Source organism: Centrocercus urophasianus, unplaced genomic scaffold, assembly GCF_019232065.1.
Source record: "Centrocercus urophasianus isolate 14NV4802_14NV808 unplaced genomic scaffold, USGS_Curo_1.0 seq_25, whole genome shotgun sequence".
Taxonomy (NCBI): Eukaryota; Metazoa; Chordata; class Aves; order Galliformes; family Phasianidae; genus Centrocercus; species Centrocercus urophasianus.
The window spans coordinates 7,041,229-7,058,259 of NW_024884811.1; the positions used below are offsets into that span (position 1 = coordinate 7,041,229).

General features: G+C 46.6%; 1 protein-coding gene across 1 annotated transcript; it reads left to right on the forward strand.

Annotated features, from left to right (window-relative positions):
• The first annotated feature begins 9,457 nt into the window (after positions 1-9,457).
• On the forward strand, positions 9,458-10,699 carry HTR1A (5-hydroxytryptamine receptor 1A). The gene has a single exon (XM_042825891.1). The coding sequence runs from the start codon at positions 9,458-9,460 to the stop codon at positions 10,697-10,699; it is 1,242 nt and encodes a 413-aa protein (XP_042681825.1).
• Positions 10,700-17,031: the final 6,332 nt, after the last annotated feature.

The window sequence follows — 17,031 nt, forward strand, 5'->3', positions numbered from 1 at the left end:
AGCCATTCTATAATATGATTCTATGATATGACCCCATATATACATAAGGAAGAAGAAGTGGTGAACTGAAAAAGTCAAGATTTTTTAAACTGTTAGAAGATAAAAGCTTCCTGAGGTTTCTAGCTCTGCTGGTAGGATTAGGTGCCTGAACTACTCCATTGAGAGCAGGATAACTAACACTACACAGCATTTATTTCTGAGAGGATTAAGAGACTGTGTGCTCAGTGAGCTAACTTCTACTAATCATTGTCTGGGGGGGATGTCAGAACTTTCTTTGTTTCACAGAAGTTCTATGTGCTTAACTGAACCTGAAATTCAATTAGTAGGACACTTAAAACTGTAGATTCACAGAATCACCAATGTTGGAAAAGACCTTCAAAATCATCCAGTCCAACTGTCCACCTACCATAAATATCTCCCATTAAACGATGGCCTACAGTACAACATCTAAACGTTTCTTGTACATCTCCAGGGACAGTGACTCCACCACATCCCTGGGGAGCCCATACCAGTGCCTGATCACTCCTTCTGAGAAGATATTTTTCCTAATAACCAACCTGAACCTTGCCTGGCACAATATGAAGCCATTCCCTCTAGTCCCATTGCTAATTATGTGGGAAAAGAGGTCAACCCCCCTCACCACAGCATCCTTGCAGGCATTGTAGAGAGCAAAAGTTCTTCCCTGAGCCTCTTCTTCTTCTCCAGACTAAACAATCGCAATTCTCTGAGCTGCTCCTCATAAGACTTATCTCCAGACCCCTCACCAGTTCTGTTGATCGTCTCTGAACATGCTCCAGTGCCTCAATGTCTTTCTTGTAGCGAGGGACCCAAAACTGAACACAGTACTCAAGGTGTGACCTCATGAGGGCTATGTATAAGGGGATGATCACCTCCCTGTTCCTCCTGGCAGCACAGTTTCTGATACAAGCCAAAATGTCACTGTCCTTCTTGGCCACATGGACACACTGCATGTTCATATTTAGCCAAGGATTACCAACACCACCAGGTCCATTTCTTCTACACAAGCCTTCCAGCCACTCTACTCCAAGCCTGCAACATTGCATGGCGTTGTTGTGCCCAAAGTGCAGGACCCAGAGAAGTTGGTCTTGTTGAACTTCACCCTACTGGCCTTAGCTCAGCCATCCAGCTGAGCCAGATGGGGTCTTCTCACCTCCAGGCAGATCAGCACTTCCTCCCAGCTTGGTGTTAACTGCAGACTTGCTGAGGATGCACTCAGTCCCCTCATGAAGATCAGAATAAAGTTATTAAACCGGACAGGTCCCAGTGTCAACCTCTGGGGAGCACTGCCCACAACCAGTTGCAACTGGATTTAAGTCTGTTCATCATCAGCCAATTCTTTACCCAGCAAAGATTGTTCTTGTACAAGCCATGGGCTGTCAGATCCTCCAAGAGAATATGGTGGGAGACAGCGTCAAAGGCTGTGCTGAAGTCTAGGTAAACTATGTCAGCAGCCTTTTACTCATCCACCAGGTAGGTCACCTGGACACATGAAAGGAAATTAGATTAGTCAAGAAGGACCTGCCTTTCATGAATCCATGCTGGCTGCGCCTGATCCCCTGGTTGTCCCACACGTTGTATGATCTCACTCAGGATGATCTGTTCATAGCCTTTCCTGGCACAAGGTCATGCTGACAGGTCTGTAGTTCCCTGAATCCTCTTTACCATCCTTCTTGAAGATGGGAGTCACATGGGCATGCCTCCAGTCCTCTGGGACCTCTCTCTCTGACCAGAAACACTGATATATGTTGGAAAGCACATATTGGCAATTCCATCTTGCCCCATGGACTAATGACAGTCCAGGTGTAGTAGTAGGTCTCTAACTTTCTCCACTTTTCTTTAGTTGTGGTTTATCTGCTTCCAGGTTAGGGAGTAGACTACCCTAAGGACAAAAATTAACTTAAAAATTAATGAGCAGCAAAATGAGTATACACTTACAAATAGGCAACAAGTATGGGCTCTGCTAAAAGGAAAATTCCTGTCTTCCATTGTATTCCTGGCCATATTCAGTAGCCTTCAGCTGCCTTCAGCATTTGGACATGGAACAGTAATTGCACTGAGCAACAAGTTCATGATGCAAAGGAAGAGGTTTGCAGCTGAGTAATTCCTCAAGAGCACTTTAACTTCCAATAAAGACAACAACCCTTCTCCATGTCCCACATTCCTGAGAAGATGTGGTGGTTTAGTACTAATGCCATGTGTAAGGAAGATTAATAGATCAGAAAGAACAGTATCCTGGTGAATTTTGTTGAGGTCCCTTGAAATACAGAGTTGCTGTGGGCCTCTATGCCAAGGTATGACTTTCTTTTGTACAGATAAATTAATTTTTATTTCACAGGATAGTAGGTCTGGAAAGATGAGGTAGAAATTTAATTTCCATACATCAGATTTTCTTTTTCAAAACCATATTCATTTTATTCATTTTAAAGTAGGGAAATTAAAATTATTTTATAAAAACATCTTTTTAAAAAATAATGTATGCAGGTTAATATCAAACAGCAGACAATTGAGCTCTGGTCTTGCACTGTGCAGCAGAAAGGAGAGTTTATACACTTAGCAGCAATGTTGTTGAAACTGTACATGCCATCTCTACTGAATAAGGAAACAGTGATACTACAGAACTTACTTTTGATCCCTAGTATTGTGTGAAATTTCTGACAGTCGGAGCAGAGGAAGTTGCTACTCTACAACTCAGCTGTAGTTTTATTTTGAAAAGCAATGATAAATTAATTCAAATTTGTCTAATATTTAAAGCTGAGGCTTACGGAAGATCAGCTGGGAAAATGAGAAAATATTCGCTTCAGAACTTGCTCTTATTTCTGAATAATTTCTCTCTTACTTTATCTCCTTTGAAGTGAAATAATACATGTGTATAAAAGAGCATAAAATGACAATTGTAATAAAAGTCTTTGGAGCATGATTATCCTTAAGTTAAATTCATCTGGGAATCTTCTGATGCTCACTGCATTAAAGTCCTTCTCATATGGAAGCTGTCCCATATTTTTTCTTGAGGTAGGGGGAAGGAGGACAAAACAAAAAGATTTGAATGCACACACTAAAATATATCCATTAAACACCATTTTAAAAGAGACTAACAATTAAAAAAAAGAACTAGAATACTTTCAAAATGCTTGCAAATCTTAGGTTACACTGTCAGTCCTTACTTAAACAATCATGCAAATATTGTTTAATATCTGGAAAAAGTGCTTAACATCTAGAATACTACTGGAATCTGGAATGTAACGTTTTAAGCTAGTTGTATATTTGTTACAAGATGAATGTGAGCACTAAATGAATAGATAGAATAATCTTAATTAGCAATGAGGAAGAGCCTGATTTAAGAAAGCTGCTCAGTTCTAGTCAGCAATTTTAGAAGATGTATAACATGTGTTATTAGAGTGATTTATTTTGCGAATCTCAGAAAAAAAAAGTGCTTGTGATATGGTATTTTTAATGCAATTAAAAATATCAGATTATAGCACTTAAGAAACCATTAAAGCAGAATCTGAGTTCTCAGGGACTGTACTGCACAATGTAGGTGATTCATAACCAGCTACCGAACATTTCCTCACAGAGAACAGTTCCCTTGCACCAGCCCTGTGCACTGCTCTCCCTTGTCTCTGATACAAGAGATGTGCTGATAAAAACCTCTGTGCAGGAGGAACATTGTATTGTTTTCCACAGTGTGATTAGAGTTTGCTAAGTGGATTGTCCCAGAGTTTCTCCGGAATCAAATGTGTGCCTAGAAACTCAAGTATCAAGAAAAAGTACAGATGGCTAAGAGAGAAACTTCCAGCTCTTTCTCCATCATAGATGCTTTACATACAGAAAGGAAACAACACAAGAAGTTTAATCTAAACTCAATTTTTTAAGAATGTCAAAATTCCAGTAAGTTTCTATAAATTTGTGAAAGCCTATATTTGAACAAATATACTTTTTTTCTTTACAGAGTGATAATACTAAATGTAACGTTCCCAAATTTGTCTTAAATTTCTAGACCTGGTGAAAGCTGCCCCATGACTTTGTTTAGCAGGAACCACTGGTAACAGCTTCATTCTGTAGTGCCACTTGAATAGACACAGTGTATGTCCCTCGTGGAAGAAGCGATTATGAAGCGATTATGTACTGTGCTAATACATCTGAGGCTGTGAGGTGAAATGAATGAACCCTCTTGTGGGTTATATGCTTGAGTTATGCTATAATTTTAGTTGGTGCTGTAAGCTCTTGTCAGAGGATGGCAGAAATAGCAAAGAAATACTTGCGTGCCTAAACAATTTATTTCTGCTCTTAATACAAATGATGACAATGAGGGCTGTGATAAAATAACTGAGTAGAATGAGAATAAGACAGTAGAAATTGCAGTTAACTAATTATTCTCAGAAGTGAAAGTGAAGACTGGGAGAACTCAGATGATGAAAAATGTCATTGTTAGCCATCAGATGCTCCAGCATTCTGAGGTGGTTACTCCTGCATGTTCCTGGTTATCATTCTGAGTTACTGGGCAGACACAATTTACCTGTCTCAAAAAAAAAAAAGAAAAAGAAAAAGAAAAAGAAAAAAAAAAAGCCATCAAAAAGCCAACATACCACACACAGAACAAACAAACAAACAAAAAACAAACAAACAAATAAACAAACAGTTATGAAAAGGAACAGAACTTGGATTGGGTTCATAGCAGAGATACCAGTGACTGCATGAGCAGACAACTGCTTGAAAGGCCTGTTAAAACCATGAAGCAGCATGACTGCTTTTGCATGACTGGCACCAGATCTGGCAGATCTTGCTAGGTCTGAACTTGGATTATACTCTTCTGTGTTTGCATAACTGAGAGCGTTATGGGGCAGGATGAGAGACACCACATCTTACAGGGCCTAATACAGAGCTTAAACTGAGTGCTGTGCTGGTGCTGTGACCTCTGTTAGACCCAAGCTGATTCTTGCAGAGCTACTGGAATATCTGTGCGCTGCACAGCTCCTGCTGGGCCACAGCTAGCCATCTCTGAGCTTGCTGGACAGGACTGCACAGAGAAGTACCCAATGAACTTCCACATTTCTTAAAGTGGCCTCTGCAGAACTGTAGAATCATAGAATGCTTTTAGTTGGAAGGGATTCTATAGAACATCCAATCCCAATCCTTCTGCTGTGGGCACTTTCCAGCAGCTCAGGATGCCCACAGCCCCATCCAGCCTGGCCTTGAACATCTCCAGGGATGGGGCAGCTCCTCTGGCCAGCGTGAGCTGGTGTCTCACTGCCCTCTGAGTTAAGAATTTCTTCATAAAGATAATTTAGAATCAGCCAAGACGCTTAATTCAGCTTTGCATCTGCCTATTGCCAATTGTGGTTCAAAACATAGACCAAAGTTGTAGAAACAACAGTGTGAATTTGAGGAGGAGAGCAGTGTAGAGATTCTAAGAGTTTATCAAGGAAAAGACTTCTAACTAGTAGGCAAGTTTTTGGATAGCCAGAAAATAGAGGAGGAGAATCAATAACCATTCAAAGATGGAACCTTTTAAATATAGGGAAAATATACAGACATAGCACAAAGGTAATCTAGAAGACAGAAGTTTAGTACTTCTTTATTTCTGCTGCAGTGATGAATTTGTAGTCTATGGTTCCTGCACAGACTACTTGTAGGATTCAAAAAGGATTTATTTTCCCCTGTAGCTATAAAGAAGACAGAAGGAATGGTTCTGCTACTGGTACTGAACATTGCTCGGGTTCCTGGCTGGTTCTTCTTTCCCACAAAGCCAGGAATAAGCAGACTGCAAAATTCAGGCTTATTCTGTTTTAGGCCTGTTTAGCTGAGAGCTGTGTGACTGCAATACTAGAAATGGCCTTCAACTCTTCTGCGCCCTTCTTGCAGCTTTTGGCCTTCAACAGGTAAAGCTTGATTTTGAGAAAGCATTGTGATGAATTTGAGGTTTGTGAAAGGTGGGAAACATTAAGCAACTATCTCTCAAGTGAATCTCTCACAGTGAAATGCATATGACTTTGAGGAGAGATCATGCTACAATTATATTGTCACTCCAGACATGAAATTCTCATTGGCTTTTCTGTATTTTAAAGTTGTAGTTGTTTTCCAAAGGTTTTGAACAAGGAGAAATAGTGCTAATTCCTGTCGGCTGCATTTCCAAGAAACCTAATCAGAAAATTCAAGAGTGTAGTTGGTGGATTGTCTCCTGGCACACTTTCTCTTCCACCTGTTTGGAACTTCTCCCACGGAAAATTGCACACACTGGATCCTTTTCAGGGAACATTAATTTCCTTAGCTCCCTAGTGAAGCCCATTCATTCTACAATCATTACTTAAATATATTTGCTGGTACAATGCAAAAGCTGTATCTTATCCTAGTGAATGGTAAATAGACAAAGCCAAAATACTTTTCATAGTAAAGTATTGTAAGCAATCCCAGGAACAGCACAGCATGATCAAATTGCAGCGTTTTAGTTTCTCATTAAAAAGTAAATAATAGTCACGATCAGAAGACTAGAGTAGGTAGCTCTCTTTTTCTGAAAGGTGTAAATAGAAATTGCTCAGCAAAGCAACTTCTATCAGTATTGTTAACGATTTTCTATTTTATTTACCTCTTGTTTTCTGTCATAAATGAGTAACACTAATATTTCGATTGGACTTTTCAAGGCTGTGCAGTGTTACGGTTTCATTTGCTCTCAAGCTGGCACGGATTTTATGAGGTTATGGCTTTCTTTAAAGAATTTCCCTAGGTGCTTCACACAGGTTGTCTAAACACATTAGCACCTCATTAAGTTGTTTGAAAATTTAAACAGCATTTTGCTGCTTAAATGCTTAGTAGGATTAAAGGCGCTATCACATCACAAAAGTGAGCTTTCCCTTCATGTAAATCTCCCACCTCCTACTCTCTGCCCATCTTCCACGGTTGCCTAAATTGCCTCGCAGTTTAATTCGGGGTGAAATGGCTTTCAGTCTCTGAACAAGAAATAAATCCGAGAACTAAGGCCGATTTAAGAGATTTCTATTGGAAAAGGACCCTATCAACTTCTCCCCATTAGAAGATATCGGCGTAAAGCGTCCGAGATTTACTTCCCTCGGCCGTGTCTGTGCAAAACATCTCTGAAAACATTTTTCCCGAGAACCCTTCGTGGATTTCTAAAACCCGCATCCCCCGGGCTCTGAAACACAAATTCGGGCTAATCTAATTAGGCTAACGACTTGCCCACCTCCATGCAAGAAAGCTGGGACAATCTCTCCTGCCACCCAGAAACGCACTTTCTTCTTTTTATCAGGCTGGCTCTGAACAGCCAGAAGTCTCAACTTTCATTTCACAGGGAAAGTCTTTAAACATCCAGCCGAGCCTGCTGTGCATCTGAAGAGACATTTAGAACGAAATAGATTTTGGTTGTGAAGGACCAAAGCATACTTATATTTTAGTTTACCAGAGAATTTTGTCTTATCTATGTCTCGAAAGCGTTAAGTCTTCATTCAATCAGACACAAGTGATGTTGGCAGGGTCAGCTAAAGCGACGGAAAGGCAGAGGTGCTGATCGGTTCTGCTTACCCATAGTTATCCTGTATCTCTGTGCCTTGATTTTTTAAAGATTGCCGATTCAGAGGCAGAGAAATGGAGCATCGTCCGCTCAAAAAAAGGACTGGCCGAAATCCATCCGAATTTTGTGAAGTTACGAACTCAGTCTTATTTTTAAGTGCTGACAGAAAAGATAAGGAAACCTGAGCGCATGCAAGCCAGGCTCTGTGGTGCTCATCTTAAATCTGATTAAGTTCAAATCTGGCAAAATCTTACTGTCAAGAAATTACTTAGCTTTCTGAGTTTTCGGAGCTTGCATGGCACAATTACAGACTAGAGAGATGTTCTCACATTGTTAAAAATACTGAGCAACAGGACTTTGGAAAGCCTGCCGTGCAAATCCAAGGACTTTCTTTTACCTGTAGTGGATAGGTAAAGTCTGTCAATCGCATTAGTCGTTTTATTTGTTTTCTTGTATGTTTTTCTTTTTCTTTAAATGACAAATGTTTCCCAAGTGCAGGATTGTTTAGTCTATATACCAGTCAATAGCAGATCTGTTTACGATGCGTCTGCCAATCTGATGCTTTAAAAAAAAATTCAAGATTGTTCCCAAAGATATTTTTCTCATTTCACTTTCAGTCTCAGCATTTCCCCTTCCTATCAGGAGGAACTGCAATGCAATTTGTTGTTGTTTTTTAATTTATAGGATAATGATTTCAATAGCGGGTTGCACTTTAATTTCCGCCCCGGCCGCCCCTGGGAGGGAGGCTGGGCAGTGTTGTTTCCCTTTGGACGGACACGCGGAGCCTCACGCTGGCCCGGAGCCCCCGACGACAGACAACCACAGCAGGACTTTGGGGCGACGGCATGAATCATCACGAATGGGACTTTCACTACTACCGTGCTCGTAAGCGACTCAGTAGGAGCCTTGCCCGGCACTGGATTCTAAAGCAAACCCCCCAGAGATGCCATGCAGCGCTGCTGCCTGTACTCTCTCACCCCGAACCTGCGGCGGCAAGCTGACTCAGCGACAAGCTCGCAGTCGTTCCCCGGATAACCTCCACAGCATGGTGCCGGCTGCGGCCGGATAGGGGGCGAGGATGCAGTTCCGCACAGGGTCTCGGGTGCAGACCCTCAAAAAGTGCCGGTGGACCCGCGGCCGCGAGAGTCCAGCAGAGCCGCCTGCGGATTTAGCGCCCCGGGGCCGCCGCCGCCCGCCTGCAGATGGCGATAAGCGCCTCCAAGGCGCCCCGGCTCAGCATCTGGCAATGCTGGATGCGCTGTGCCCCCACCCCGGGAGGCAGTACCTGACCGCAGGGAGACCCACGCCTCGCACTGTCTGTGCCGGCAACCGGTGCCGGTCCCGAGGGGAAGCCTCGACTCTCCACTGCCCGGGGTGGTGCTGCCGGGATGGGATCTGGGGGGAGCGTGGTGGGTGTCTTTGCCTTTCCCTCCACTGGGAGGGGGCGCTGGTAGCCGCGGACACACCGCCCGCTCGGACTGCCCGCAGTGTCGAGGACCGATGATATCCAGGGAGAACCCTCCCGCGAAAGGGCGGGATGGAGGGAAAGGACGGAAGGGGAGGGGAAGGAGAGGGAGGGAGAAAGCAAGGGGAGAGAGGAGAGGCAAAGAAGGAAGGAGCGGTGCGGGAGAGCGGCTGAGCGAGGGCAGCAGCACAGCGAGTAGCAGCTGCGGCGAAGGGCCCCCCCCCCGGGCTGCGCGCTGGGCAGAGGCGGCGAGGATGGGCGGGCGCGGGGCGGCTCCGCCAGCCGCCGTCCTCCGATCCTCGGCCGCCTCCCGCCGCTCTATAGAGGGGGGGGAGGGGTGGGGGGGGGGCCCGGCATGGCCAAAGCGGCAATGACTCCTGCCAGGGGAGCGCACAAGTGACCGTCGCCTCTTCCCATGCCCGTCTCTTGAAGCGACCCCCCCCCTCCCCGGCATGGATGTGGCCAACAACACTACCTCCCCAGAACGCTCCCCAGAGGGAGAAAGCGGCCCCGACCTCGCCGAGGTGACCCTGGGCTACCAGCTGCTCACCTCCCTGCTCCTGGGCACGCTCATCCTGTGCGCCGTGAGCGGCAATGCCTGCGTGATAGCGGCCATCGCCCTGGAGCGCTCCCTGCAAACCGTGGCCAACTATCTCATCGGCTCGCTGGCCGTCACCGACCTCATGGTGTCCGTGCTGGTACTGCCCATGGCAGCCCTCTACCAGGTGCTGAACAAGTGGACTCTGGGACAGGTTATCTGCGATATCTTCATCTCCCTGGACGTACTGTGCTGCACCTCTTCCATCCTGCACCTGTGCGCCATCGCCTTGGACCGGTACTGGGCCATCACTGACCCCATCGACTATGTCAACAAGCGGACTCCCCGCCGGGCCGCCGTGCTCATCAGCCTGACCTGGCTCATCGGCTTCTTGATATCCATCCCGCCCATGCTGGGCTGGAGAACGCCCGAGGACCGCTCAAACCCCGACGCCTGCACCATCAGCAAGGACCACGGGTACACCATCTACTCCACCTTCGGCGCCTTCTACATCCCGCTGCTCCTCATGCTGGTGCTCTACGGCCGCATCTTTAAGGCGGCCCGCTTCAGGATCCGCAAGACGGTCAAGAAAGCGGAGAAGAAGAAAATCGCCGACACATGCCTCACCCTCTCCCCGGCCGCCCTGCAGAAAAAAAGCAACGGGGAGCCTGGCAAGGGCTGGCGTCGGACTGTGGAGCCCCGGAGCAGTGCCTGTGTCAACGGCGCCGTGCGACAGGGCGAGGACGGGGCGGCCCTGGAGGTCATAGAGATTCAGCGCTGCAGCAGCTCCTCCAAGATTCACTTGCCGCTGCCCAGCGAAGCGTGCGGCTCCCCGCCGCCTCCCTCCTTCGAGAGGCGCAACGAGAAGAACACGGAAGCCAAGCGGAGGATGGCTCTGTCCCGGGAGAGGAAGACTGTCAAGACCCTGGGCATCATTATGGGCACCTTCATCCTCTGCTGGCTGCCGTTCTTCATCGTGGCGTTGGTCCTGCCCTTTTGTGACAGTAAGTGCTACATGCCCGAGTGGCTGGGGGCAGTCATCAACTGGCTGGGCTATTCCAACTCCCTCCTTAACCCCATCATCTATGCCTATTTCAACAAAGACTTCCAAAGTGCTTTTAAGAAAATTATCAAGTGCAAATTTTGCCGGCAGTGAAGCCCGCCGCTCCGGGACGGGGCTCCCGCCCCGGCACCATCCCGCCCGCCACCCCCCCCGCCGCAGCGTGCTCCCTGCTCAGCCCCTCTCCAGCGGGCCACCAGCCTTCCCCCTCCGCTCGCTCCCCGTCGGTCGGACGAGCCGCGGGGTGAGCAGCGCGGGGCATCGCGGAGCTCCGCTGGAGCAGCGCAGCGCCGGGTGGCGACCGCCCTCGCCTCTCCTCGCCGGGGCTGCACTGCCGCCTCCCGCCTCCTCCGTCATCCAGGGCAGACGTCGGGTTTGCAGGTCGTTGGTTGCTTGTGGTCGCTGTAAACCACGCTGTCTGCTCGAGTAGCAGCGGTAAAAATAAACCACCCTATGCAGAAAACCGCCGCGTTGGGGATATTTCTTGGATTTCAGAGGAGGCGGCGGGGGGCTCCGAACCCTCCCCCGCTCCGGCGCTGTAAGTGCGGGGACGGACAGAGGCTCCCCGACTGGAGGAAGGGGCTTTGGGCTTGGACCGGCCGAGCGGATTTACCGGGGGAGGAAGCGCGGCTGCCGTGTCTAACCTCGCCAGGTACTTCCAGAGCCATTCCCTCTGCCTTACGTGTGTGTAGCAGCTCTCCTGCTCTGTTCGGACCTTTCACTTCATCGGGCTTCCCTTGTTACACGGCGGGGAGGGAAGGGCAGTTACCCACGCATTACATGGAGATATGTACTACTTTAAAAATGCCTTTGAAAAACTGGGCTCCGTGCGGCCGCCCCGAGCTCACCGAGAGCAGCACGGGGAGATGGAGCAGCCGCGGAGTAGAGGTTCTTTTGGGTTTGGTCTCTTTTGGAGCCGCTTGAAAGTTTCTCGGGAGACGCTGCGGTTGCACGTGTTGATGGGGGATAAACAAACAGAGCACAACAGAAAGAACCAAACCGATCAACCAAAATATTACCATGTGCTCCTGACAGCAGGGGAGGGGCTGGGAGCATCCCGGCGACGGCCGCAGGTGGGAACGCGAAATCTCCCTGGAAAGGGGCGGCTCTCCTCTCCCCAGGGCCAGTCCCGGCTAGAGTAAGATCTCTCAGAATTAGAGCCGCAGCCAAAAGAAGTCAGTGACACCGCAATGCCAAGGGCAAGGGCAGCCGCGCAGGTGAGCCCCGACCCGGCTTCTCCCCGCTCCGCAACCTCCCCGCAGAGGGTGCCCCTCTATCGGTAACCCCCGCTGCTTCTCCTCGGGGTGCTCCCCGTCCCCGCCCCGCTTGGGGTGGTGGCAGGACGGCCCCCGGCCCGCCCCGCCGTGCCCCGCCGCTGTGCCCCGGCCTTCCCATGGGCACGGTCGGAAGCTCTCGGGCCGGACCGGGCGGCTCCGAGCCCTGCGCGCACCGCTGCGAAAGTCCTCCTGAACTGAATGCTTGACCAAATATATATATAGATATATTCCTGTTTAGTTTGGTGTAATCCATGTTAACTGTAGGTGAAAGGGAATGTTACATCTGCGCGTCACGTGAATGTAAGTGTCCACTCGTTTCCGAACTTTAGCCGCTTATGTTACGTGGCAGTAGTGCTCTTAACAGCCTCAAGAGATACACTGACTTTCTGAAAATCTCATTTGACCTCATTTTCGCAATTAAAGTGATCTTTGATCTTATGTCCTCTTTGATCACTTCTACCCACGTGCGTTCCGGGTGCTCTCCAAGTGCCGGCGGCGATCTACTGTTCTGCGGAGCCGTGACGGGGGACGGGGGACGGGGGACGGGGGACTGAGGCTCGCCGGGGCCTCCGGGAACCAGGGGGCGGCATCGGGGCTCGCTCCTCTCTCGGCTTCCTCCGCCAAGCCCCGTAGCCTCCCGCGAAGCCACGTTTCGCACCTTTTATTTCACACCTCCCCGGAAACCATCCGGGCTAGAAAAACGTGGCCGCTTAGCGTGCCTCCCCACATTCTGGGCCGGGGCTGCCTCCGAGAGCCCACCCGGAGCCCGCCGGGCTGCCCTGTTACCCCTTACCCGTGGGGCTTGGCAGGGCCGGGAGCGGGATGGGGAACGGGCAGGAGGGAGTGCAGATTCCTTGGGTTTGCTCAGCGGGGCGATGCGCTGGGATTCGGGCAATGGGACCTCCACCCGCTGCTGCCCGGCCCCACTGCGCGGCACAAACACCGACCTCAGCGGGGACAGCCGTCCTCGGAACAGCTCTCAATCGCATTTCTGTATCGGGGAGGAAACAGATCGCTTTCAGAGGTGGGATGTTTTGTTTCTGGGCTATGGTTTTCACATTCCCAATTTGATTCCTATTGAGAGAAAAACAAAAGAAGAACAAAACAACCAAAAGGGGGATTTACAGTTTTTAGAAGGAAACATCAATTCAGGATCGAATCAATACTCGTGGTTTGTTGCAGTATTGGATTTGCTCCCCTAACGAGCAGCCTCCTCTCAGTTCTGAAAACTTCATTTGTGTTTTAAAAGGCCCATGGAAAGTAGAGCAATGAATAACTAAACACCCAAATAATTAGAAGAAAAGATTTCATTTTTCAAACAGAGCTGCAGGAAATTGAGTTTTAACTACTTGAGTCAGTTGTGGACCCCAAGGACAGGCATAAATGCGTTCTGTTTTTCTTCTTTAAAAATGCCTCTTTAGACTGCTGCAAGATGAGAAGAAAGTCTCCTAACTAAGAGTTTCCTCTTGTCTGTGACTTCATGACACTCTTACTCAATTGGATCTGGGTCTGTGTCAGATGAGTTACTGACAGAAATCTCCTGAGAGCACGTAGACCAGGCATCTGCAGTTATCGGGATGGGGTGGGAAAGGGATGAGAGAAAAATGAGCTGAAATTATCTAAGGTGGAGCACACCAAACACACACACACACACACACACACACACACAAAAAAAAAAAAAAAAAAAAAAAAGGCTTTATGACAATGCAGGTACATATGTTTAAACAGAAAATTTCCCTGTAGTATATGTGACTCTCCACTTTATCCCCACATTCCCATGCTGGCAGAAACATTACAAATCAAGCAAAAACAACAGTAAGATCCCCTAAACAAATGCTCCCCACCATCACTGTAGTTAAAAAAGTCTTTTTCAAAATCTACAATTCCAAACTTTGCTCAGGGCAGCATTATGAATCTTACATTACAACACATAACCAAGAAACTCAGTCCTCAAGAGAGAAGTGGAAAAGGACGCTGCGAGAGAATTCTGTTTTCATGGTTGCTCAGAGAAACATTTTTAATAGTATAGGTGAATATTATCTCATCAAATATGTCTGAAGAAAATCCTAAGTGGCTATCATGGGAAATATCCCTAGGGAAATATCCCTAGGGACTCCGTGAAAGCTAGAAATGATTGCACTGCTCATACTTTCAAAACAACGCTCTCTGTGATCACTGCATCTCCCAAGTGGCTGGATCCCAGCTCAGGATGCTGCTGGGTGCATGCTGTTGTGAGCCTCACCTTATCTTGCTGCCTACGTCTGTGCTCTTATCCTCTCAAAGAAGTCAGTGTGGCTTCCAGCTATGTGAAGAGGCAGCTCAGCAGGAAGAGATTCCTTCTGTTAGGCTGGAAACAAAGATTTCTGGTGCACAAGCCTTTCATAGCTAGAATGTAGCCAAAATTATTTGACTTAATGAGGTGGCTTCTTGACTTGGGAGATGGATGATAGATTTGTGAGTGTTTTCATACCTCTTCAATTAAGAGAAAAGGAAAAATGCTCAGACAAGCAGAGGACCAGAGACTCAACCCTTAAAAACACTCACAAGTGGCCAAAAATCCCAACCCAACAGATGTTTGTGCCAAGATGATTTGGCAGGCTGTCAGCATTGTCCTGCAGAATGTAGATGAGGGACAGAAAACAGATAGAGTATAAAATATTTTAAAGAGCTGAACAAAATTTTGTAGGATTAAAGAAAAATGAGAAAAATGAGAAAAATGAGAAAACACGACAATTCTGGTGGTTCTCCCAGGCTTCACAGGACCTGCTGAAAATGGTGAGAGTATAATGAAAAAAAAAAATTCCTTCGAACAAGCAAACAAATAAACAAACAGAGAAATGAAAAAGGAACAGGGGTCCTGTAATGAAAATGCTGGAAAGTACAAGCAGAGGTCAGTATCTGCTCCAGCTGTAATACAATCTTGTTTTATTGTTTGCACTACACAGTACTTTAAACATATTTTCCTGTTAGAATTAATATAATACTTGCAAATTGACTTTCACATTTCAGAGCTATTTACACCCATCCTGCTGGTCCGTAATGTACACACAGAAGGGATGAGATGATGTAAGCACAAGGTGTTTTCTGCTGCCTATTTTAAATTGCACATTGTTCCTCTTTCTTGGCATTCCCCCTGTGGTGGGATTTGTAGCTGTACTGTAGTCCCGAGGACTTGAAGGAATCTCATACAGTACAGATGATGCCATCTCCAAGGAGTGTTTCACACGTGACCTTTAACTGTAATCCAAAGACAACTCCCAGCTTGGTAGGACACAGCGGGATTATACTGTAATCTTTTGTTCAAGTGGATCAGAAGGAAAATGTTATTTTTCAGTTTGAACCTAAGTGGCTGGTTATGATTTTAAATTATCCAGCAACAGAGGAAAATATACATAAAATGGTTTTCTATTTGAACTGCTATGGTCCAAGCGCAGGACTTACAAACCAAAGTGGGTTGTGAAATATTTGAGAAGCTATTAAATTTGACACATAAGCATTATGGCTATGAAGTAAAAATCTCTCTAGACATTCATTTCTAAATGGGCTTTGAAAGAGTGCTGCCAGGTGAAGTGAAGCAGGCTTGCATCTGAGAACAGATGCAGGAGCCGTCAGACACAGCACCTGGCTGGCACTCAGAGGTGCTGACAGGACTTGGGTTTGGGCAGCTGCCTGTTGTCCAGAGATCAACTGCAGGCAGAGATTTTGGAAAAGTTACATCTGGTGCAGGTGAAAGGACAGGCTGGGTGTTGTCTTCAAATTGGTGGCTGTTTGATCTCCATTATCTTCCAACCTCCCTCTCCAGTTTCACATCCGCGCTGGATAATATGGGTAACTCACACTGAATTGTGCAGATGAAGGCCCAGGGGGAATGCTGCAAGTGACAGGCCTGGGGATTGCCCTGGGGAGATTTTCTGCACTTATGGTCTCTGTAACACAGGAAAGAACAAGTCAGTGAAGGAGACCATTCATGATGGAATCGACCTGGTCTGCTTTGAAGAAGGGGCTTGACACTGTGAACAGTGTCAGGGTGTTCTGCTGCTGATGTGGAAATGTCTAGTCTCTTCACACTCAGAAGATTATTGTACGCTTCAGATTAGGCAAGGTCTAACCCAAAGAGAGTCTGATCTAGTCAACATATCAGTTGAAAAATGCTTTCAGCAAACTTTAGTCTTTTCCTCTGTTGTATCTAGTCCTAAAAGCTACTGCCAGCTTTTCTCTAGTCTAACAGGAGTCTTTTCCACCTCCCTTCTAATGCTCATCCATGGGCATTTTCCCATCCTCAGTCTCTGAAAGGGGATTTCTCTCGGATTAAAACAGCCTTGACTGTCTGAGCTTGCTGAGGCACCTATGGTTCTGCCTGAGAAGACCTGCAAACTTCTGGTTGTACCCAAAGTGCCTTTTTTTGCTGTCATGAGATCTAACACAAGCAGAACAGCAGCAGAGTTATGGGTTGGGCTTGACTCACTACTGTGGGTGTCCACAAGAGTGCAAAGTTTGTAGACTAGCATTTTCTTACACCGTAAGAGGGGAAATGTTTTCCAACAAATCAGCAAAACCCACTTTCATTTTAAATGGATGCAGTGATTGTCCTTTTTGACAGGAATTGTGGTTAGGGTATAAAGTTAATTTCTCTAATAACCCATTTGTCTTCGTTCTTGTGATGTGCATCTGTTAAATGGCAACATACTCAATTGTAACTCTGGGAACTCCCACATTCAGAACTCTTTTTGCAAAGACTATTTCCCTGTTTTAACCACCTTACATATGGAGTCGAAGATATCCAGATAGCAAAAAAACAAGCAAACAAACAAAAAGCAGAGAGTTCACTGGATGAAATCTGTTTCTAGAAAAATATTGCTGTCTTTCAAAGAATTGCAGAAGGCATGAATTTAGTTTATTGTGCCCTAAGCCAGCAGTGACGCTACCTTATTTTTTCACAGTTTAATGCATACAAATTTAATCAAAACACTGTGCAGGTCAAAAGGGTTATTTTTCCCATTGCATTTCAATTAATGGCACCTATTTTGAGCACCCTTGAGCTAGTTGCCTGAAAATACCATTTTCAGTGGCCCTCATGATTTATTTCCTCTCATTTCTACTAATGCTCAAAAATGGTGCATAAAAGTTATTTGGTTTCTCGAAATTACTACA